General features: G+C 45.7%; 1 protein-coding gene across 1 annotated transcript in view; it reads left to right on the top strand.

The window, feature by feature from the left end:
* Positions 1-8,140: 8,140 nt before the first annotated feature.
* Positions 8,141-23,861, top strand: part of HPRT1 (hypoxanthine phosphoribosyltransferase 1) — a 29,245-nt gene continuing 13,524 nt past the window's right edge. The window contains exons 1-3 of the mRNA XM_040999746.1: positions 8,141-8,293; positions 15,794-15,900; positions 17,610-17,793. Of these exons, the coding sequence (XP_040855680.1) occupies positions 8,267-8,293; positions 15,794-15,900; positions 17,610-17,793 (318 nt within the window). The 5' untranslated portion in view covers positions 8,141-8,266. The remainder of the gene's footprint in view (positions 8,294-15,793; positions 15,901-17,609; positions 17,794-23,861) is intronic.

Genomic DNA, 23,861 nt, shown 5'->3' with positions numbered 1-23,861 from the left:
CTTGGCTGAGGTAGTTCTCCAGTTTGTTCTGCCCTCCATCCTCTGCTATGGCTATGTCCTCTGCAGGCTACATTGGACTGCCATATCCTCCATGTGCATCTAGGCATAGCATCTAATGCTCTGTATTAGCCAGTCAGCCCAGATCTGACACATACACTCCATGGTCAGACCATAGATCCTACCATTCTCCCCATGGTTGGAGTTCTGAGTCTAGCAGCTCACTTGGAGGGGAGTCCCCAAAGAAACCTCATTTGAGTAACCCCAGACCTTACTCTTGCATGTGCTAGCCAATACAGGGTCTGGCTCTGTCTGTTACCATCACCCACATCAACCTACACAGACACTGGTATTTGCAGTTGCTGGGCCACTTCTATTTCCAGCCTCATGTCTCATGTAAACCAATGGATGCTGTGGCCAAGCCAATTCCTACCCACCACACACTCAACCCTCACATACACCAGTGGGAACTTCAACCCAGTTTGCTTAACCCCCAAAACCCCCCACCAGCCCTGCCTCCAACCCTGGTTCCTGTGCCTGCCAATATATGCAGCAGACTGGTCCAGTCTATCTCGCATCCCATTCAACTCTTGTACATATCAATGGGCGTTGAAGCCTAGTTCAACCCAACTGACCCTAATACCCAGCCCACACTCTTGCCAGCAGCTGACACCACCTGTCTATTCAGGCCCACACTCAGCCCTGGTTCTCATGGTCGTCAGAAGGAGTTGCAGCCTTTCACAGAGGTGCTCACAGTTTCCCTACTCAGCCCACTCCCATGTAGGCCCGGGTCTCCCAAGGGTTAACTCCACAGCTTAGCTCGTTTCTCAAGGTGTAACAGGATGGGCAATCTTGGCCTGATACATTTAGCCCCTGGCTTGACCGCAAGTTCCCTCTTCCTCACTTCCCCTTTTTTAAGATGCCCTCGGAGGAGCTTAGGAGTTGCTTGAGCATTGGGATAATACTGGGAGGAACCAGGCAGACTAAAAGAGGCAGGTTAACCTCAAATAAATGGCATTGTCTTTACAAGAATGACCCACTGTGTGTTGTCTTTTTTTGTAACCCTAGTCCCTCCGCTGGGCTAGGGGTACATGGCAACGCGGGGCATTGCCAACACTCCCAGTCAGAGATATTGCACTCTCCAAGTGGTTCTGCATTCTAGTTTGACAGGACTTGCTCCCATTCCTGGGATGCAGCTGATGCTGCAGAAAAGCCTGACCAGCCCTCTTTACTCTGGCTCATGCATACACCAGTGGGTACAGTTAGCCAATCCTGGCTCACCCCCAACCCAGCTCACATGAAGGCCAACAGATCCCAGTGTGGTCTGTGCCCGGTCCCAGCTTGCAGGAGCACTGGCCCAGCAGGGGAGTCCTCGCTGCGCCCTACCAAGCTCATCATTCCACCCTCCCCACCCCGGTCTTATCTGTGTTGTTGGGAGCTGCAGTACAGTTTAGTATCTCCTGGCTCACCTTGGTGTTTGCCAGCTGATGCTGTATCCAGGCCAGGGCCGATCTGCCCCCAGTTCCAGTTCATGATGGTGCATGCCACTGCCTAGCCCAGCCCCCAGTCCCAGCCCTAATGTAAAAAGCTAGTGTTGTAGCCCATCCTAGTTTGTTCTGCACCCTGTCCTGGTTCTCATATCTGCCAGTAGATGTTCTAAAGTTGTCCAGCCTTGCCTGCCCCGAGACATGATAAGCTGATGGGTACTGTAACCTGGCCTGGTCTGAGATGCTCCTTGCCTTGGTTCTTGCGCTCATTTGTGAGAAATGCATTCTGACACAGGAGGTTCCCAAGCTCCTGTATCAAACCTCCTCCCAGTGTCAGATCTCACACACACCAGTAGATCCTTGGTCCAGCTTGATTTGATCCACCTCCTGTCCTAGCAGGAACAATGGCTTTTCCTGACAAGCCCACACCATTCTGGTTCTTGCTGTTGGCTGTTACAGCCCAGCCACACCTGCTCCATGCCCAGACACAGCTCTAGTGTGATTCAGAGGGTGCCAAGACCTAGCCCAGCCCATCCTGCACCCATCCTGGCCCTCACAAGCACCAGTTGGTGCTGGAGTCTAGCCCATTCTGCCCAACCCTAGTCCCTATCCACACTCATGCCTAGGGATGCTGCAGTCATGTCCAGCCCAGATTGCTGCCCTCATTCTGGCTCTTGTGTTCACCAGTGAGTGCTGGAGTCCAGCTCCAGCTGAGTTCGGAACTCGAGAAGAGTGTGTGGATGAGGTGCAAAGAGAGACGAAATGGACCACTCCGATTTCATGATCATAATGGACAATACAAGAAAGCTGTCTGCTTTATTTATACAGAAGCAGTCAAACTGTGGCTCAGACATTTTACATCATAGTCAAGTGGGTGTTTCTAAGGATAATTCTGCCATTTGTTTCACCTTAAAGCAACTTCTGCAACGTAGTCTTAAATCAGTTAAGGGAGGAAAGGCATCACAGAAGGAAGGACCTAAAGATCAAAGAAAGAGGGAAAGAATAGATTCCCACTACACCTGGGGACATAACACCCTTGATTAGCATATGGTCAATAGGGGCAAAGGAGACAGCAATAATAAAAGGCCCTTTGGCTAAAACGGTATCAGCAACATCAACTTCCAAGCTCATATTGGTAATAAACAAACTCCACAGAGGCAGACAATGCCTAAACAGATTACAGAATTCTCAGCGGGATTGTCTGGTGTCCATGCAAAGGGAGGTGGAGCTGTATTCAGGTGGCTGTAGAGACATCCTCAGGACCCTGCCATGCAGCGGGAAATTCCTTGTGGCCCTGCCTGCAATGGAACGATACTCTTCACACCTTCCTGCCTTCCACACCCATCACACAGACCCCAGCAAGTGAGAACCACAACCCAGCTGGGGCATCTCCTTAGCTCCCCAACTAGGCCTGTTCCAGCCACCCATATTGTACGTGCCAATGGTTGCTCTAACCCAGCTCGGCATAACCCACCTCTCATCTTGGCCTTTGCCATCAGGTACTGCAGCCTGGTCTGGCCTAGCCCACACTGAGTCCCAACTCTCACTGGTGGGTACTGTAGCCTAGCTCTGCCCAGTCTGCCCCTATTGTCGGCTCATGCAAACCGGTAGATGTGATATCCTAGCCCAGCATGACTCACACTCCAGTCTGGCTCCTGCACATGTCAGTGTGCTGTTTTAGCCTGGCCCTATCCAGTCCACTCCCATCCCCAGAACCAACCCGCACACTTGACAACATGTAAAGCTTCATTGCCTGCCCTGATCAACACCCAGGCCTGAATCATGTTCTCACCAGCAGGAACTATGGCCCACTAGCTAAATTTTCCAAGGTCCTGTGCCAGGCCCACTCCCAGACCCAGATCTCACATGTGCCAGTGGGTGCTAGTGGCATAGTCTGCTCCCTATCACTGCCTTTGTATGAGCTGGTGGATGTTACAGCCCGCCCCACACCACACCGTATTCTTGGGTGCGCCTGCGGGTGCTGGAGCCTGTATCAGCCTGGTTTCTTCACAACCTCAATATCCATGAGTGTCAGAGGATTCCATGGTCATGTGTTAGCCCATCCCATCACTTTCTCCAGCTCTTGAACAAACCAGTGAGATTGCAGTTCCACAATGGTGAGCTCACATATCCGCCACAAAATCTGCCCCAGACCTGGTTCTCTGACGAGCTGGTTAGTGTCATGACTCAGCGTAATGTGACCCATCCCCTATTCCAACATTCACTGGCAGGTACTGTGCCAGACAGGCCCCCACCCCTAACTTTAGTGTGCCCCGTGGGTGGTGGTCGATGGTAGTCGATGCTAACTAGCCTAGCTCAGGTCTCTCATGGTGCAGGTGCATTGTTCTGACATACAAAGGTCCTCCAGCTTCCCTTCTCCAAACCACTTGGTCTCAGCCCTCTTGATTACGTGCAAATACAGTGGCCTTGTCGATGGAAGTTCCTCGTAAGTCATTCCTCACCTGTAACATACTGCCTCAGTGGTCCTTTTTTCCACACATCCCCTTAATCCTCTTCCCTGAGCCATCCATAGTCTCTGCACCTGGGAGTGCATGGGTTCCCCAGCCCAATCTTCCATGCTTGTTGGCCTGGGACTCTAGCCCACTGCCGACCTGTCGCTGTCCCACAGCGATGGACTTGGTGCACGGAGCCAATAACAAGCGTGAACTCTGACTGATGGTCAAAAGCCAACGTTTATTAGTGGCATCAGACTTTACACACGGAGGATCATATAGGATAAGGGAGGAGGTATTGAGCTTATCAACAAACCCATCAACTGTTTCTATGCTTTTGTTTGGAACTCCTTTGTTTTGTATATTCTACCAAGTGTTCTCATTCACATGCTATCCACTCAACTGTTCTCATACAAATTATATCCAATCAGTTATACAAAAGGTATCCATTCGGTTGTTCTCATACAAATATTATACAATCAATTGTAATCCTGTGCTCCCTGATCTTCTAGGGTCACAGTGTCCTCCTACACTGACCCAAGATCCAAGCACATTCGAAGTTCCCCAAGCCCAGTTCACTATCACATCGTACCAGCATGTTTGCCTAGGGCTCTCAGGTCCCATTTCCCCACCCGACTCAGGACCAAGCCTGTGGGGAAATCTCCAGGCTCACTCCTCTCTGAGCCTGCACTAGCACAAGGCAGGCACCCACAGAAACACCTTTAAAGTTGTTACTTATTCTTTAAAAGGCAGAGATAGAAACAGATTTTCTATCTGCAATTGTAAGTTCATTCACCAAACACCCAAAATAGCCAGTGCTGAGCCAGGCTGAACCCAAGAAGCCAGGAGCCATTCAATCCAGTTCTATGTGGGGTAACGGCCCAATAACCAGAATCATCACCTACTGCCTCCTAGGGTGTGCATTAATATTAAGTTGGAATCAGAAACAGAACCAGAGGTGATGGCCTGGTGGCTAAATCCTTGCCTTGCATGCGCTGGGATCCCATATGGATGCTAGTTCATGGCCCGGCTGTTCCACTTCCCATCCAGCTCCCTGCTTGTGGCCTGGGAAAGCAGTCAAAGATGCCCAAAGCCTTGGGACCCTGCACCCACGGGGGAGACCCGGAAGAAGCATCTGGTTCCTGTCCTCAGATAAGCTCAGCTCCAACCTCTGTGGTTACTTGGGGAGTGAATCATCAGATGGAAGAGCTTCCTGTCTCTCCTTCTCTCTTTATATCTGACTTTCCAAAAAAAAAAAAAAATAAATCTTAAAAAAAAAAAAGTACTTGGTGGTAGACCATATAGTTAGAGGTAGACATGAGTCTAAAGCACATTTAGAATACCCAGAAAGTTCTGGCAAGGAAGAAAACTTATCCAGAGGTCGAACTACTACAATTTAAAAATGTTGAGAGCAGTGCTGGGATGTATCTCTTAGTCTAGCCTTATTCCACTGTAGAAGGAATACACAGCCTGGTGTGCCAGCTATAGTCTTGGTTTATGTCTGCCATTCCGGAATTTTATCCAATGCAGCATGTGTCAATTTTTTTTTTCATTTTCTAACAGCTTTATGAAAATAAGCAGGATGGGTCTGTGGTCCACTACTTTTTAATTCCAGCCTCTGCTTTCCTGCTATCTACTGGTTTGTGAGTTGCACTTACCAAAAACCAAACCAAACCAAACAAACAAACAAATACCAAAAGTTCTCACATTAATGCAGGATTTTACCACCTCTCCCTTTTCTAAACCTTTCCTAAATACAATGTAGCTAATGCCTTCCTCTCAAGGACAGCATGCAAGACAACTGCAGATGAAGCAGATCAAGTTTTGATCACCATTGTGTTCCCTGCCGAATATGTGCTGTACCAGCCAGTTGTACCCATGTCAAAGCTGCAAGATGTAAGAAGCTACCATGTACATAGCATTTATTCAGGAAGTAAAGGCACAGGCGTCCTGCCATGACCCTATGGTGAGTAGTTGGAGAGAGCTCTGGCATCGCAGATGTGTCACTCATTATACAGAGGAAATCCACTGTTCATTATTTTATTGTTGGCTTATAATTCTTGTAAAATACTTATTGATTTGTATCTGAAAGGCAAATTTCCAGAGACAAGGAGAGACAAAGGGACATCTTTAATTCATTGATTCACTCCCTAAATGGGTGCAATGGCCAGAGCTGAGCAGATCAAAAGTCAAGAGCCAGGAGCTTTTTCTGGATCTCTCAAGTGGTACAGGGTCCTAAGGCCTTAGGCCATCCTCCACTGCTTTTCCAGGCTGCTGATATGGAGCTAGCTGAGAAGTGAAGCAGCTGGGATTAGAACCAGAGTTCATATAAGATGCCGTGCTTAGAGGTGGAGGATTAGCTTGTTGCGCCATGGCGTTGGCCCTGGCTAGTGCATTTTTTAAATAGCAATAAACTCGGTGAGCATATGAGTTAAAAAGGCTAAAGTGGATAATTTGTGAAGAGTTAAATATTGCATTTGTTTTCTGGAAAGCTGATGATGAAAGTGGAATATGCATACAATATCTGTCACCATTTTTCATTTGCTCACAGGGACATCGATGTCACTGAAAACAAAAATCAAAATATATAAACCTGCCAAATAAAACACCAGCATTCACCTTGAAAGTTTGTACTTCAATATCTTTTTACAGGATTTATTTAGTTTTATCTGAGAGGCCGACTTATATAGAAAGAGAGACACATGGAGAGAGCACTTCCCTTCACTGGTTCACTCCCCAAATGGCCACAGTGAAACTTGAATCAGTGAGCCAATCTGAAGCCAGGAGCCTCTTCCTGGTCTCCCACTCGGTTGCAGGATCCCAAGGCTTTGGGCCGTTCTCCACTGCTTTCCCAGACCACAAGCAGGGAGCTGGATGGGAAGTGGAGCAGCTGGGATGCTGGCACATTCAAGGCGAGGACTTTTAGCTGCTACGCTATTGTCCCAGGCCCTCAAAATAAATAAATGTTTAAAGAAAAAAAAAAAAAGAAGAAGAAGAGGGCAGCTGGACTCCCCTCATTTTTGATTCACCTGCTTTCTGTGGAAAATCTTTAGTTCCTTGGTTAGTCACCTTGGTCTATTTTTTGTATGGCTTTTTTTTTTTTTTTTTTTTGTCGCATGACATCCTTTCCTGCTTTTGTTTCTGCTAACCATCTCTCCTCCTGGGCTGTTCCTTCACCTCTCGCCCCCCTTTAGCAGGGATGCCCCCTTGGGCATCCTGGCACAGAGCAGAGCTTATGCCAGTTGACTGTTGGCTGCATTGCGCTGTTTGGCCACTTCCACACTTCCTGGCACCTGAGCTTTTGCGATCTGCGGAATTTTCACAAGTAATATCTTAATATTTGAAAATAACCCATAAAACCTTAGGTCAAAGCTGCCACAGGTAGAATCATTTTGTAATCAGATTAGTACTTGAAAACAGACTTTTTTTTTTTACCCCCAGTTCCATATAGGAGATTGTGGGGACATAAAGATCAGTTAATAGCCAAAATTCCCATTTGCTCCTTGATCAGTGTCCTAAGTACGGAATGTCTGTTTGTCTCTCTGTCTCTCTCTCCCTGTCTCTCTCACACACATATCCATTGTTTAAATCCCCCGAATGATCCTGCTGATATACTGTCAATATTCTCATTTTACTGAGGTCAAAAGAGGCTTGGAGTCTGATTGACACAAGGCTACTCAGCACTTCAGTGTCCCTTTCAGATTTCTAGCTTGATCCGGCTGACTTTAACGCCCTAAGTCAAGCATTAAAAGCAGTTTAGGGTGGTGTCGTTGCTGCCGTTCATGTAAATGAGCCCGAGAGAGTCGGGAAAATGGAAGCCACAATGCGGTGCCAGGTCTCGGGAGGGGGACGTGTGGTGCAGGCAACCACGTGGTGACTGCAACCTGAAGAGCTGACGCCCAGTTTAGAACCGGGGGGGAGGGGGAGGGGGGGAGGCAACCAGGCCCTCCCCCCGCGTCGGAGGCGGGTTTGGGAATTTGGGAGCCCTGTGAATGGGAGACTGAGGCCAGGGCGGAGAGACTGCGGAGGCGGAGTCTCCGTTCCTGCCGGAATAAAATTCCCACGGCCGCCTCCAGCGCGTGCAATCCCGTACCCCCGAGCGGACGCAGGGCGGCGGCGAGCGCGCGGGCGGCGCTGACGGAGGCGGGCCGAGGGCGGGGCTTGCGTGTGGCTTCGGAAGGCTGCCTGCGGCTGTCGGTGCAGCGACCCTCTCGGCTTTCCCGCGCCACCTCCTCCTGCGCCTCCTCCTCCTCCTCGCCTGCGCCGCCGGCTTCCTCCTCCTCCTCCTCTCAGCGCCTCCAGTCAGCTCACTCGCCGGCCGGCTCCGTGATGGCGACTCGCAGTCCCAGCGTGGTGGTGAGTGTCGCTTGGCTCGTTAGTCCCCCTGGGGCCTGGCCCACGCGGCCGGCCGTCGGGCAGCGGTGGCGGCGCCTGGGCCCTGGAGGCGGCGGGGCCCGGGGTGCGCGCTGGGGCCAGGGAGGCTGGGGGGAAGGCGGTGGGGATCGGGGGAGCTCACAGGTTTCTCGGTTGGATTTTGAGGTCGCCCGAGGGCGGTGAGGAGGAAGCAATGGCGGGATTCGGGGTGGGTCCCTCGTGGGGGGAGAGCTCCTGTGAAAGAGGGCTGCGTGGGGGAAGAGAAGGTGGAAATGGCGTTGTGGTTGACATGTGCCCGCCGGCGAGCGTGCTGCGGGGAGGGGCCGATCGGGGCCGTGATCGCGCCGCTTGAGGGCGTGGGAGCTCCCCCTAAGGGGTCCCCGTCTGGAAGTTTGACGCTGCTGCGGAGGCACCTAGGTCACTCAGGGTAAAAGGGCCTCGGCACGGGAAACGACCGCTTATGCTGGCACGTGGGCTTTGCGTTGACTTCTGCAGGTGCAATAATTCATACTTGGGGGACTGCGCAGTAGCCTCTTCAATCCTCACCACAGCTCCCACAGTGGCAACCATGCCTGTTTCCACCCACGAAGGAACTGCTGAGAAGGCAGGTCGTTTTCCCTGGGCCCGAAGTAGCTGGGCCTTGAATCTAGATAAGCTTTGTATCCTTATTCCCCTTCTCAGAGGTTGCAGGGAGAGGCTGGTGCTTTACCTTCAAGGTCGTTCTTGCCTCCCGCAGCCTTGGAATCTTATCTCCACCCTCATTGGTTCTGTTCATTGGAGCTAGGCGAGCTACTGTTGCTCCTCCCCAACCCTTCAGATCAAGGCTTGCTAAAATAGCCCGCCCCTGGTAGATAAATGCCTTAGGCTGCTTTATTATGATGTTTGTTTTAGCGTTCACCTCATTACCTATTGATGGCTTCTCCCAGGAAAGCCTTCTTAGGGCTAGAGTCACCAGGGTAACTCCAGACCACAGCAAATATCTGGCTTGTGAGGAAGTTTTCAATGTGGTTTGTTGAATGAATAAATAGTGAACCTATTGCAGAAGGAAGGGATTGCATTTTGTGCTAGGAATTGTAGCTTAAGGTGAAAATCAGTGTTCTCAGTGCAGTGGGGTCTGTGAGCTCTGTGGCCCTGGGCGCTTGGCTTCATGCTCCAATTTTCTTATGGACTGGGGTGCTGGCTGCTTTTTGGCCTGTTAGTTAAGTTGGGGTTATGAAACAGTTTTTGAGAATAAACAACCCTTGCCCCCGTCCCTTCCTGGGAATAGTCACTGTGTTTACCTGCGCCGTCCTAATTAGTCTTCAAAACAACTCCAACAGTGATCCGATTATTAGCATTTTATAGATGAGGACTGTTGGAGGCTTCCGAAAGATTGCAGACATATGCTAGGTCATTCAGTAAGAAAAGATCTCTGACTCATGCCTGGGTCTCTGTCTAGAGCCTATCCGTTCAAATGGTTTACTGAAAATGAGCACTCAGACGCTAATGGCTGCTGTTTTCATTCCGTTGCTGAGGAAGCTGGATAGATGCTTTTAGCTTTGGGATATGATGACTGTCTCATTATACGATGAATTAGTTAATACTGCTAGTACAGGCAGTCAGTTTTGTTTCCACATCAAGATATTATGATTTTCACTAGCAAATTCCCATTCCTTTAAAGCAATTTTCTTCTCCCTAAATGCTGGCAATAAATAGCACTTCAAAGGTGCTTGCTCTGAGCTAATTAAGCTCTTCACATACATTAATTGACTAGATCTGTATGTAGCTCAAAGAGGTTCAGTAAATTGCTCACCATCACTGCACGATGAATGATAGGATTTGGACCTAAGGCGTCCTCCCCAGATTCTGTGTTGAACTTCTAAACATTTAAATTAGCAGTGGCAGTAGTAGATATTTATCAACACTTCCCATGTCTTAGCCGTTGAAGTAAATATTTTGTAGAGATTATCTAATGTAAATACCCTGAAGTTGCTTAACAGGTCCCTGCATTGGGTAAACACTAGCATGACCTTGGAGACACAGTTAGGTGAAGTAATTTGAACTTGCCCACAATCACATACATGAAATTGGCCCCTAGATCTATCAGGTAACTGCAGTTTAAACTGCCAGAGTAAACATTGACTCATTTGAACTAAAAAACCTATGGATTTTTACAGTTAATGCGAAACATCAGGTAGCTTTGATATGGATATATCTTCTGGAGTTCCAGTTGATAGTGCTGGATATATAAATTTTTACAGAATTGATGCAGTTATGCATTTTTGGGTCCACAGCTATATCATTAATGCCTGAGTGGTTTAAACTGACAGTCTATAAGTACAGACCTAAATTATGTTGTGTAATCTTTAAGACCCATCTTAATTGTTTCCTGACCATTGTTTGTTTCTGCATATTGCGTAAAGTAGGAAAAGGACCAGCAGGCAAGAGGTATCTTGGAGTTTTCTATTCGTTTTCTGGAGTTCATTAGGTAACTGGGCCATGTTGTTACTTGTCCGAGTAATAAAGATGCTGAGCTATGCTAGTGCACTCTTCCCTCTTTGTGTAATTTTGTATTGTGTGGATTCAATAAAATTTATATGCTGGGGAAGTGTCAATCATAGCCATTAGCATCAGTATTGGCAATTCTTATTTTCCTCCCAGTGGCTACCAAATTAACATTTACAGTAATAGTTTATGACTAGTAAGGATTCAAACAAAGCTATTCAGTAGTATGCTGCTGATAATTTACACATACTTTTTTTTTTTTGTCAAGAGTAAGCATTCTTCCACTGTGCATGTTAATGAAGAGACAATTCTAGTATTGGATGAATTCACATCAGTTTCACATACAGTATTATGTGCCTGCTTGCCTGGAGAGCTGATAATTTTATCCCTGGCTTGAGTAGTTAATTATGCTTGTTTTCTGCACCATTCAGTGGCTGAATCCTCAACTTGAATGCACCAGGAGCGCATATGGGCACTGGTTCATGTCCCAGCGTCCCCACTTTCCACCCAGCTCCGTGCTTATGTCCTGGGAAAGCAGTAGAGGATGGCTTGCGCCCATGTGGGAGAACCAGAGGAAGCTGCCGGCTCTAGTCACTGCAGCCACCTGGGGAGTGAACCAGCAGATTCTTTCTCTCTGTCTCTGCTTCTCTCTGTAAATCTTTCAAATAAAAAGTAAATAAATCTAAAAAAAATGCTTATTTTAATTCTTTTACTAGCTTTGACCCTTAGAAAGGGAAGCAAGCAAGCTATATATGTAATTTACTTTTAAGATCAGTACCAAATAGGAAGAATAATATACTACTGATATATTTTCATATCTATGGGTATCTTTATCAGTAATTCATAATTTTGCTTTTATGACATCTTGAGTTAGCACAAATTATCCTAAATGTATGACATATCTGCTTTGTTGCTTTCTGTATCTGAATTGGAGATAAAAATATGCCACCTAGTGAGTTCTACCCATTCTCAAAGCTTGCAAATATTGATTACTAGGAATGAGATTAAATACCTTTTCCTAAAATTCTATTGTACATCATTAATTTACAGTTTTTTCATGACTCGCTTCCATTTAGTCTTGTTTAGACTGACAGAAATTGCCATTTTTTTTAAACCACAAAGAGTCTTAAGCAATCATAGTCACAGATGATGCATTGATGTTGCAAATGTTGTTTTAGCTCGGGTTAATTTCCTTACTGTAATTTTAGATAATATGCCTTTGCAATTAGAAATTATATGTGTCAAACACAAAGCTTTTCATGTATGAAAGCCATTATTACAGATGTGATACACATAATTATTCAGCATTTGCAAAGCCAGTTCTACTGGAAAGTGAAATGTCTGCAGTGATTCATTCGTGTGAAAGACACAGCTGTAGAGAAAGAGGGAAGGAGAGAGATCTTCCATCTGCTGGTTTACTTCCCAAATGGCTAGAACAGCTAGGGCTGAGCCAGGCTGAAGCCAGGAGGCTGGAGCCCCATCTGAATATCCCACATGGCTGGTGGGGCCAAGGCGCTTGGGCTATGGGGCTATGTTCCTCCGCCTTCCCAAACATGGTAGCAGGAAACTGGATCCGAAGACCGATATGGGATGCCAGCAGTGGCTGCCCCGCAGTATTGCTGCAACTTCAGTAATTCATGATAGCAAGGAGTTTGATTCTGTACAAAAGGTGGAGAAGTACCTGCGTACATTTTTCATTAGTAAGCATTTAAGGTTAGAATGAGATTTGTGTTCTAGAGCTCTGAGGAAATGCAGTCAGATTTCTTTATTCTGAGTAAATTTAAGTAACTCAGAGGTATTTTCAACTATTTGGGATGATATAAAACTAAAATTCCTATTTATTGAATTATATCGTGTTTATGTTATTTCTTACTAATGGCTGAGGTGTAAGTCCGGCTTCTTAGAGTTAGCATTCTTTCGTAACAGTGCCATAACATTTTATACCTGTATCTTTTTTATGACAGTTATATACTGTAAGCTCATTGAGGGGTAGCTCTGTCAGATTTATCTAATTCTCTAGTAATACAACATAGTATCTTCCAATAACTATTTGAGTAATAGTGAAAGAATATAGATTCTGAATGGGGCCCTTACCATTTTAAAGCTAGGATTCTAATATTTTTTATTACTTGCCCATTTATTTATTTTCATCTACTTTGAAAGAGGAATAGCTGTCTGCTTTTTCACTGTAATAGGCTTAAGTCAGACTGAAGCCAGAGGCCCAGGACTCCATCCATGCCTCCCATGCAGGTGTCGGGGACCAAATACTTGAACTACTTTCTGCTTACTCCTAGGTTGCATTAGCAACGAATGGGATTGGAAGTGGACTAACTAGAAATTGAGTCAGTACGCCGGTGTGGGATGTGGACATCCCAAGCAGGGCCCTAACTTGCTGTGACACACTTACCCCAATATTCCACTGTTTGATCATTAAATGTGAATTAGGAGGGCTTGACTTCTTTTTTTAAAGATTTATTCATTTTTATTACAAAGTCAGATATACAGAGAGGAGGAGAGAGAGGAAGATCTTCCGTCCGATGATCCACTCCCCAAGTGAGCGCAATGGCCGGTGCTGTGCCCCATAGCCAGGAGTCTTCCAGGTCTCCTACATGGGTGAAGGATCCCAAAGCATTGTGTCGGCCTTGACTGCTTTCCCAGGCCACAAGCAGGGAGCTGGAAGGGAAGCGGGGCCGCCGGGCGGGGCTGCCGGGATTAGAACCCGCGCCTATATGGGATCCCTGCGTGTTCAAGGCGAGGACTTTAGCCGCTAGGTCATGCCGCTGGGCCCGAGCGGCTTGACTTTTTGTTAAAATGTAAAATTCAGGAAAGTTGATGTTGGTGCCTTTTCTCCTTATTTGATTTTGGATTTTCAGCATTCATAATGTGTACTCAGTGCCCAGTTCTGACACTTATACATCCATAATTATTAATATATTTCTTAAATGAAGACCCAGATAAAATCTTCATTTGTATATAGTGAATTCATACCTAGAATAGTTAGAGTTGTAAAAATTTTTGAATTTTTGTTTTTGCTATTAACATGGTTTTTATGCTTCAAATAACAAACCATAAATCTCAAAACCCAAAATAAAATCTAAGGTTTGATTAAGACGACATACTTTCATGTTAAATATGATACATAAAACTGGTTCTGCTGAAAATCATTTGAACTGGATTTTAGTTGAGATGTAGACAGAACTAGAGTAAGAATTCGGATGGGTAAGTAGAGATGTACTCTAAAATAGAAATTCTAGCAAATTCCTGGAGTCTAGGATGAACGCTGGGCAGAACTGACACTGGCTTTAATGGAAACAAACAGGACTCTGAAGTCAGCGGCTGAGCCGCGCTGACACGTGGAGTCTTTGCAAGGGTGTGTTTCAGACTCCTGGGTGCGTCCTGGTTTGTGCTGGTGGCAGAAACAATGAGTAAGTGCATGGAAGGCGTGAGTAAGCTCTGGCGAAGTCATTCCTGGCACCCTTGATTTTAAAGGAGTATACGCTTTTGTTCTTATTAGGTGGTAGAAGATATGCTCTGGTGAGGCTAACATTTAATATTTACAGGTTCATGTTATAAGATACAGCAAGGTCTTCTTAGCCCCAAACTAGATTTCAGTTCATACAATTTGTAAAGGCAGCGCTGGATTGTTGCAAAGCATTCTGGAAACGCTCCTGTAGATGACACAGATGTTCCATTTCCTTGTTGTAGTAAATGTGTTCTGATACAAATGTGTAAGTCATGCTGGGTTTGGTCTGTTGCTGAGCGCTGCACAGTACCTGTGCTTAGTACCATCGGTGTGCAGGGCTGGTGTGCAGGGCTGGTGTGCAGGGCTGGTGTGCAGGGCTGGTGTGCAGGGCTGGTGTGCAGGGCTGGTGTGCAGACGCCGAGGGAGTGCGCAGCATATAAACCTTAGGTCTTTGAGCAATCGAAATGTCAAAACGTAACTGGATTCTATGAATAATATAAACCTTAAGTGTGTTTTGGGAAGTCAATGAAGCCACTTGTCCTGAAGCACCAATGTGCTGAGAGAAATGTTCAACAGGTATTAATATACCTGAAGGCTTAATTAATTTAAATGCCAAACTTTATATCATCAGTATTAGATATAATCTGATACGCAATATTATAATTCTCTCTAGTTTTAATACTTGAATAAACTTTGAATATAATGGTAAGTGGGAATTTTAAATTAATGAAACTGACATTGACAGTAAGGAAATACAGAAAGTAGCAAGTCCCTAATTCTTACCATTATTTGGCCTATTCATCCATACTCACCCACTTTCCCCTTTATCTTTTTTTTTGAGATGTGTTTATTTTTACTGGAAAAGCAGATATACAGAGAGGGGGAGAGACAGAGAGGAAGATCTTCCGTCCCATGATTCACTCCCCAAGTGGCCGATCTGAAGCCAGGAACCGGGAGCTCCTTCTGGGTCTCCCACACAGGTGCAGGGTCCCAAGGCTTTGGGCCATCCTCAACTGCTCTCCCGGGCCACAGGCAGGGAGCTGGATGGGAAGCGGGGCCGCTGGAATCCATATGGGATCCCTGCGCATTCAAGGTGAGGACTTTAGCCACTAGGCCACTGCGCCAGGCCTGATCAGTTAGCTTTTATTGGTGGATTTGGATAAAAGGATAGATTTAGATAAGGCATAGCAATTTTACTTGTTGATGTGTCCTGAAGTTTCAAGTATACTGAGGAGTGGAGAGAATAATGAAGTGAACTTCCATATATGCATAACCCTCATTTAAAATGTATGAAAATGTTGATATTTGTCTTATTTAAAGTTTGTCTCTTTCCCTTTTGGACCTAAGGGAAAATCTGTATCATGTCATTGGACTTATGGATTCTTGACTGTTCGTCTCTAGGGCATATGTTTTCTTACATAATTGTAATTCATATCTTCCTTCCCTTGGGTAGATTTAAAATTTGAAAGAAATGAAAGCCAATCAAATGTTTGTATGCTGTAACGCTCATATTGAAATAACTGTTTCTTTTTCAGATTAGTGATGATGAGCCAGGTTATGACCTAGATTTATTTTGCATACCTAATCATTATGCCGAGGACTTGGAGAGGGTGTTCATTCCTCATGGACTGATTATGGACAGGTTAGTAAGACCTTCAGTTGGAATTTTGTATTTTTTCTTGTGTTAATTTGCAGTGTTATCAGCTGTTTTCAGTAGTCGATATTTGAGCATTAACTAGGCTAAACTGTTAGATAAAAGGTGCCTTTTATTTTGAACTCTTTATTAAGAAAAGATGAGGTCCTTATTAATTACTCATTATGACTGAAGCTATAGTGGGATTCTACAGTGAGAAAGAAATCACTGAAGTGAGATTGGGGGTATGACTTTGAGTGCTTGGTCCTGAATCCGGTAATGGACTGGGACTGAGTCGCATGAAGGCAGTGTCAGATTTTACCTATTCCATAGATCTAGTTTGACAATTTCCTCTCAAATGAATTACCATGAAAACTCATGGTTGATATTTGAGTTTTTGCTTTTTGTATCTGTTTTTAATTTTAAAACTATAATGCCAGTATGTCTGTGTTGTAAAGCATTGTGGAAGTAGAATAGAGCTCTCCTGTCAGCTTCCGGCATGCGCTCCCTCCCTAGCTATCCGCTGTGCATATACTGTATGCACATGCGCACATAGGCATGTCTGGTCTGTTTTAGCACATGGCACATGTTAGCACGTAGTTGTAACTTTGTAAAAGAAGATTTATTTTTATTGAAAAGGCAGATTTACAGAGAGGGGAGACAGAGAGAAAGATCTTCGATCTGCTGGTTCATTCCCAACATGACCACAACAGTCATGACCGAGCTGATGTGAAGCCAGGAGCCAGGATTTGTTTTGGGTCTCCCACACGGGTGCAGGGTCCCAAGGCTCAGGGAGCTGGATGGGAAGTGGAGCTACCTGTACCCATGTGGGATGTAGGTGAAGGATTACCCAGTTCAGCCATCATGCCGGCCCCACATAGTTGTAACATTTTTACATCTAGAGCTATCAGAATTTCCATAGCATTTGATATTAACGATTTTATCATAGCTGGCTTGTACCTGCTCCTCTTTATTCATGTGGAAATTTTAGGTCAAAGGAAAAGTATTGAGTATTTTGGCATTGCCTATTTATCCTTCAGAAAGCTATCTCAGGTTTTTTAACACTTATATATTTCTATTGGAGAGGCAGATTAGCAGAGAAAAGATTCAGAAAGACCTTCCATCTGCTGGCTCACCCTCCAAGTGGCCACAATGGCTGGAGCTGAGCCGAGCCGACCTGAAGCCAAAATCCAGGAACTTCTTCCAGGTCTCCCTCGTGGTGCAGGGCCTCAAGGCTTTGGACCATCCTCTACTGCTTTCCCAGATCACAAGCAGGGAGCTGGATGGGAAGTGGAACAGCTGGGATACGAACCAGTGCCAATATGGGATTCCGGGCACATGCAAGGCAAGGATTTAGCCACTAGGCCACTGTGCTAGGCCCGCTATCATTTTCTAATCCCAGTAGTGCAGGGGAGTGTCCGTTTCCTCATGAAGTCTTCTAATGTTAGTTATTATCAGGCAGGTTTTTTTAAATTCAGAATTTGCCAATCTGAAAGTGAAAATTGTGTCCCAGTTTTATTTGCATTTTAAAAAATGTGTGATAGATGTTATGATATACCTGGCTTTTGAAGGCAACAAGCTTTTAACTTGATTTATAATGCCATGGCACACTTTATGGGCATAAAGGATGTGTTTTCTTGAACGTAAATGTTTATAAGATGTGTGTTAGAGAGTTTAATGTATGAAACTTCGTTTAATTATTGATTTTGTTTTTGTAGGACTGAAAGGCTTGCTCGAGATGTGATGAAAGAGATGGGAGGCCACCACATCGTCGCTCTCTGTGTGCTCAAGGGGGGCTATAAGTTCTTTGCGGATCTGCTGGATTACATTAAAGCGCTGAACAGAAATAGTGATAGATCCATTCCTATGACTGTAGACTTTATCAGACTGAAGAGCTACTACGTAAGTATATCTAATACATTTTTTGTAAGTGTGGATACCATAGTTTTTCTCTTTTTGTTTTATATATATTTGTGTTTATTTACTTGAAAGACAGTTACAGGGAGGGAGACAGTCACAAACATCTCCCATCCACTTGTTCACTCCCCAGATGGCTGCAGAATCCAGGGCTGCGCCATGCCAAGGCCAGAAGCCAGGGCTTCCAGCTGAGCCTCCCCCATGAGTGGCAGGGTCCCGAGCCCTTGAGCCATCTTCCACTGCTTTCCCAGACATGGTAGCAGGGAGCCAGATCTCAAATGGAGCAGCCCGGACTCCAACGTGTTCACAAGGTGTAAGCACTGCAGCCAGTGGCTTAACCTGCTGGGCCACAATGACAGCCCTTCCTGTATTTTCTTAGAAGTGCGGCAAGCTATACTTTCCTGTTTGACTTCATTACAGTGACTTCCCTTAAATGGAGGGCTTAAATAAGGTTTATTTATTTATTTTATTGGGAAAAGTCAGATATACAGAAAGGAGGAGAGACAGAGAAGAAGGTCTTCCAACCATTGATTCACTCCCCAAGCAACCACATTGGCCAGAGCTGAGCCAATCTGAAGCCAGGAACCTGGAGCCTCTTCCAGGTCTTCCACACATCAGGGTCCCAAGGCTTTGGGCTTCCTCGACTGCTTTCCCAGGCCACAAGCAGGGAGCTGGGTGGGAAGTGAAGCAGCTAGGACTCAAACTAGTGGCTTATCTTGCCGCATCACTGTACTGGCCCGCTATCCTTTAGAAATGGATATTTATCTTATTTGAAGATGGGAATAAATGTCCTTTCTTGGCTGTTTCATAAATCAGCATTGTAGTCTATCCTTGAATAACCTCACCTTTCTAAATAAGTTTTCGAGAGGCAGCACAGCACAGAGCATGCAGAGCTCTTGTCTGCGATGGCCGGCTCATGGTGCGGTCTCAGTAAGCAATTAAGGTCTTGCGTTCATGGCACCTAGCTGATTACTTGAACTGTCATAGTTTGTATTAGCAGGAAGCAAAAGTCAGGAGCTAGCTGGGTATTCAGATCTCAAGTGTGGGACATGAACTTTTTCTTAAAATGTTTTTTATTGGAAAAGCAGATCTACAGAGACAAGGGGAGACAGAGAAGAGCTTCTGTCTGCTGCTTCACTCCCCAATTGGCCACAGTGGCCAAAACTGAGCCAATCCAAAGCTGGGAGCTTCTTCCGGGTCTCCCACGCGGGTGCAGGGTCCCAAAGCTTTGGGCCGTCCTCGACTGCTTTCCCAGGCCACAGGCAGGGAGCTGGATGGGAAGTGGAGCTGCTGGGATTAGAACTGGTGCCCATATGGGATCCCAGTGCATAGTAGACTGCCTCGCCAGGCCCATGGACTTTATTTTTTTAAAGATTTATTTAATTTCCGTAGACAGGGAGATTTCGTAGGCAGAGAAAAGGAGAGAATGAAAAGCTTTTCTATCTGCTAGCTCACTGCCCAAATGGCTGAAACACCCAGAACTGAGCTGACGAGCAGGAGCTTCTCTTTGACCTCCCACACAGGTGCAGGGTCCCAAGGCTTTGGAGCCATCCTCTAGTGCTTTCCCAAGCCACAAGCAGGGAGCTAGCTGGGTGGGACACAACTGGCTCCTATATGGGACTCTGGCACTTAAAGGTGGAAGATTAGCTTCCTCCAGGTCTCCCACATAAATTAAAGGTCCCAAGGCTTTGGGCTGTCTTTTACTGCTTTCCCAGGCCACAAGCAGGGAGCTGGAAGGGAAGTAGCACAGTTGGGACCAGTGACCAAATGGGATGCTGGCGCCTCAGGCAGAAGCTTAGCGTAATGCCTTGCAAGTGTTGGCATCCCATACAGGTTTCATGTCCTGGCTTCTGCGCTTCCCTTCCAGCGCCCTCTTGTGGTCTAGGAAGACAGTGGTGGATGGATGGCCCAAAGCCCTGTGACCCTGCACCTGCTTCTGGCTCCTGGCTTGGGATCTGCTCAGCTCCAGCTGTTGCACACATCTGGGGAATGAACCAGCAAATGGAGGATCTCTCCTCTCTGTAGATTTGTTCTGCTTTTCTGATACAAATAAATCTTAAGAAGAAAATACCCAAATCTACTGTTCTCTGGGAGGCTGGATAGGAAGCAGAGCAGCAAGGGTTTGATGCAGGCACTCTTTTTAGATTTTATTTTTTATTCTGGTTTTATTATTGCTTACATGGTTGAGAGAGCATAGCCATGTGGGCCTCTGACTTGGGGCAGAGGAGGGTGAACAGTACAAATGCCTCGGCTGTTTTCTCTGGAAGCAGGCACTCGGATAAGGGGTGCTGCTGGTCCAACAGATGACCTAACCACTCAGCCAAATGCCTGCCTCTCTACGTTTAGATTTTTGGTTTTTATTTATGTATTTTCTTTTAGCTATGAGAAGGTTATTAAATTGAATTCCTTGAATGGTGATAAAAAGCCTGAAATAGCAAACATAAAGAATGATTTGTTAATTTTCTTCTTTTAAAGGTTTATTTAGTTTTATGGAAAAGCTGATCTGATTTACAGAGAAGGAGAGACAGAAATATCTTCCATCCGCAGGTTCACTGCCTAGATGTGTGCGGCAGCTGAAGTTGGGTCATTTCCAAGCCAGGGGCTTCTTTCAGGTCTCCCACACTGCCTTCGCAGGAGAAGCAGAGGAGTCCCAACAGGCTCCTGAGATGCTGCGCTGATCCGAAGCCAGGAACTTCCTTCAGGTCTCCCACGCGGGTGCAGGGTCCCAAGGCTTTAGTCTGTCCCCGGCTGCTTTCCCAGGCTATAAGCAGGGAGCTAGATGGGAAGCAGTTTGGCTGGTATTAGAATCAGAGCCCATAGGGGATCCTGGTGCTTGCAAGGCGAGGACTTCAGCCATTAGGCTATTGCACTAGGCCACCGCACCAGGTCCCAAAGCAGAATTTTTTTTTTAAGATTTGTTTTAATTGGAAAGGCAGATTTGGAGAAACAGAAATAGACAGGTCTTCCATCAGATGGCTCACTGAACAAATGGCCACAGTGGCCAGAGCAGAGCTGATCTGAAGCCAGGAGCCTCTTCTGGGTGTCTCACATGGGTGCAGAATAGGAAGCTGGATGGAAGTGGAGCAGGCAGGACACCAGCTGGTGCCCCTATGCGATCCCAACAGATGCAAGGTGAGGATTTAGGCATTAGGCTATTGTGCTAGGCCCCAGTATTTTTTTTTTTAAGATTTATTTATTTTTGGAAAGTCAGATATACAGAAAGAAGGCGAGACAGAGAGGAAGACTTTGCATCTACTGGTGTTCACTCCCCAAGTGGCCACAATGGCCAGAGCTGAGCCAATCTGAAGCCAGGAGCCAGGAGTTTCTTCCGGTTCTTCCACGTGGGTGCAGGGTCCCAAGGCTTTGCCCCGTCCTCGACTGCTTTCCCAGGCCATAAGCAGGGAGCTGCATGGGAAGCCGGGCCAACGGGATATGAACTGGTGCCCATATGGGATCCCAGTACTTGCAAGGTGAGGATTAGCTGCTTGAGCCATCATGCCACATCCCCAAGAGAGCAGGTTTTAAGTATTAGTGCTTACTCTTCAGTCTTCTCTAGTTATCCTTGATATATTTAGAGTACTGCTCTGCAAACAGAATTTGCTGATGTGATGGAAGTGCTGTCCATCTATGTTGTCTGTTACGGAGCCACTAGCCACGTGTGGCTGCTAATCTCTGGAAATAAGTCTTATGAAAATTGAATGTGGCTGGTGGTACTGTGCTTGCCAGCACAGGCAGTGTGAGATCATCCTGAAGGGCCTTGCTTCATCAGCACAATGTTTCAAGCTGCTAGTCTTTTTGTAGTAAAGTGAGGTTGTTTCAAAGAACTCATAAAATACAAGTAAATAATTTTAACCTGGGTATATATCTTTCCAGACTTATTTTTACTGCACTTACATTTTATAAAATGCGGTGTCTGCTGCTTTTCTCTGGGGTCTTTAGTGTGGTCTGAAAAGGATGTTTGTGTGTGGTAGACTTGGCCTGGCTGGATAGCTAGAGAACATTTCCCGATGATAAAACTCCAAGAGGATGCTGAAAAAAAAAATGATTTATAAGTTCTGGAAGTAAGTTTTATTTATTTTATTTGAAAGGCAATTTAGAGAGAGAAGGAAGACAAAGTGCTCTCCCATCTGCTGGTTCACTCCCCAGTTGGTTGCAGTAGCCGGGACTGAGCTGATCTGAAGCCAGGAGCCTCTTTTGGGTCTTCCACACCAGTGCAGGGTCCAAAGGCCTTGAGCCACCCTCTGCTGCTTTCCCAGGCCAAAGGAAGAGAGCTGGATCAGAAGTGGAGCAGCTGGGATATGAACTTGATACCCATGTGGGATGCTGGTGCTTGCAGTTGGAGGATTAGCCAGTGAGCCATCACACCAGCCCCTGGGAATTTTCTGTAGTTGATGGTGGCACTTAAGAGCCAAGGCCGAAGCACGGGTTGGGTTCTCTTGACGGCTGAGAGCAGCGGAGGAGAATGGGACAATAAGAGGGGCTCTTCCCTCATGCCAGCCCCGTTACCCGAGACTTTACCCTCATGAGCTATTTGAGAAGCAGTCCATGTAAAGGGACACAATGGGAAGGGAGTCGGGGAGATTCCTGAGGTTTCTTTGGCTGTGAAAGTGAGATCAGTGGCACACGGATGCCTTTGTGTGTGGTTGGGGCACTCACAGCTGTGCTGCAGCACAGTGGCCATGGACCACTGCTCTTGCCTGAATCCTCATTAGCTTCTACTTAAAAGGTGACTGTTTCCATGAAAAAGGCTTCAGAAAACACTGAAAAACTGCAGGGATGTTAGCAAAACAGCAGTATCTTTTTATGCTTCAAGTTCTCCTGTCTCTTATCACCATAGCTTTTGGATTATAAAGGAGTTTTTCTATGCCTCCACACTGTTCAGTTCTCAAATATTTACTCTTCTTTCCCCCTAAAAAAACCAATTATTTGGAGCTGGAGTGTAATACCAGGTTTCTACACAAGATGTCACTATTTAGCCACTTAACATGATTGACTCTTAAAGCTTCTGGTTTTGTGCCGCGTTTCCCCCACTTCCCTGTTAATCCTATGTGTTTGAAAGGAAGCTTCCCTAAGAAATAATATGCAAAGGTTTTTTTATAAGTCTTAGGTTAGTTTGCAGCACCAAATCGTATTGGCCTATTGGTGTCTTTCAAAAATAACACTCCATGAAAGATTGATGTTTATTATAGATGTAAAGGAAGATCATGTTCTTAAAATTACATCTACAAATTATATTCAACCTGGTAGAAACTAGCTGAAAAATTTAAAAATCTTAAGCAATTTGTATAAAAGTAAAGTCTTATCCCTGTTCTCACTACTTAGAGCTAATTGTTGTAAAAAATTTTTTAGTTCTGAATTAAAATAGGCAGCACATTGTTCCACTACTTTTAGCATTGTTTAAAGTCCATTGTGTATTGGATTACCGAATTGTTTTCAGTAACTTCATGTTATAGTATTATGTAGATGGACTTAATGTAACTAATTCCCTGTTAATGGATAGATAATACTTTGTGTGAAGAACAATCAATGTACTGAACGTCCTTGAACAGACCTTTGCATATTTGTGATAATTTTGGTAACATCAATTCTAGGAGGTGGAATTACTGGGTCATCTTTCCAATTTTAATAGTTAGTGCTCTGTCATCTTCAAGACAGATCATACTGATTTTGCCAGGGTAGAAGGGTGAATGGTAGATTTGCATCATTTTAGTGTTTGTTTCTCAGCTAGGTATCTTTTTTTTTTCCAATTTATTTCAAAGATAGAGTTCATAGACAGGGAGAGTCGGAGATCCTCCATCTGCTGTTCACTGCCCAGATGGCCACACAGGCTAAGGCTGGGCCAGACTGCAGCCAGATGTTGAGAGCTTTTGGGACTCCTACCTGAGTGCCAGGACCCGGGAACCTGGGCCTTCCTCTGCTGCTTTCCCAAGTGGGGCGGCCAGGACTAGAACCAGTGCCAGTATGGAATGCTGGCGTTGCAGACAGCAACTTTGGTGCATACCATTTTATACCTTTATGACCGTCTCCTATATCAATTATTTATTTGTTTGTGT

This window comes from Ochotona curzoniae, unplaced genomic scaffold (assembly GCF_017591425.1).
Source record: "Ochotona curzoniae isolate NIBS_2020 unplaced genomic scaffold, NIBS_Ocur_1.0 scaffold_1852, whole genome shotgun sequence".
Classification (NCBI taxonomy): Eukaryota; Metazoa; Chordata; class Mammalia; order Lagomorpha; family Ochotonidae; genus Ochotona; species Ochotona curzoniae.
This window is presented reverse-complemented; position numbering and strand designations above follow the sequence as displayed.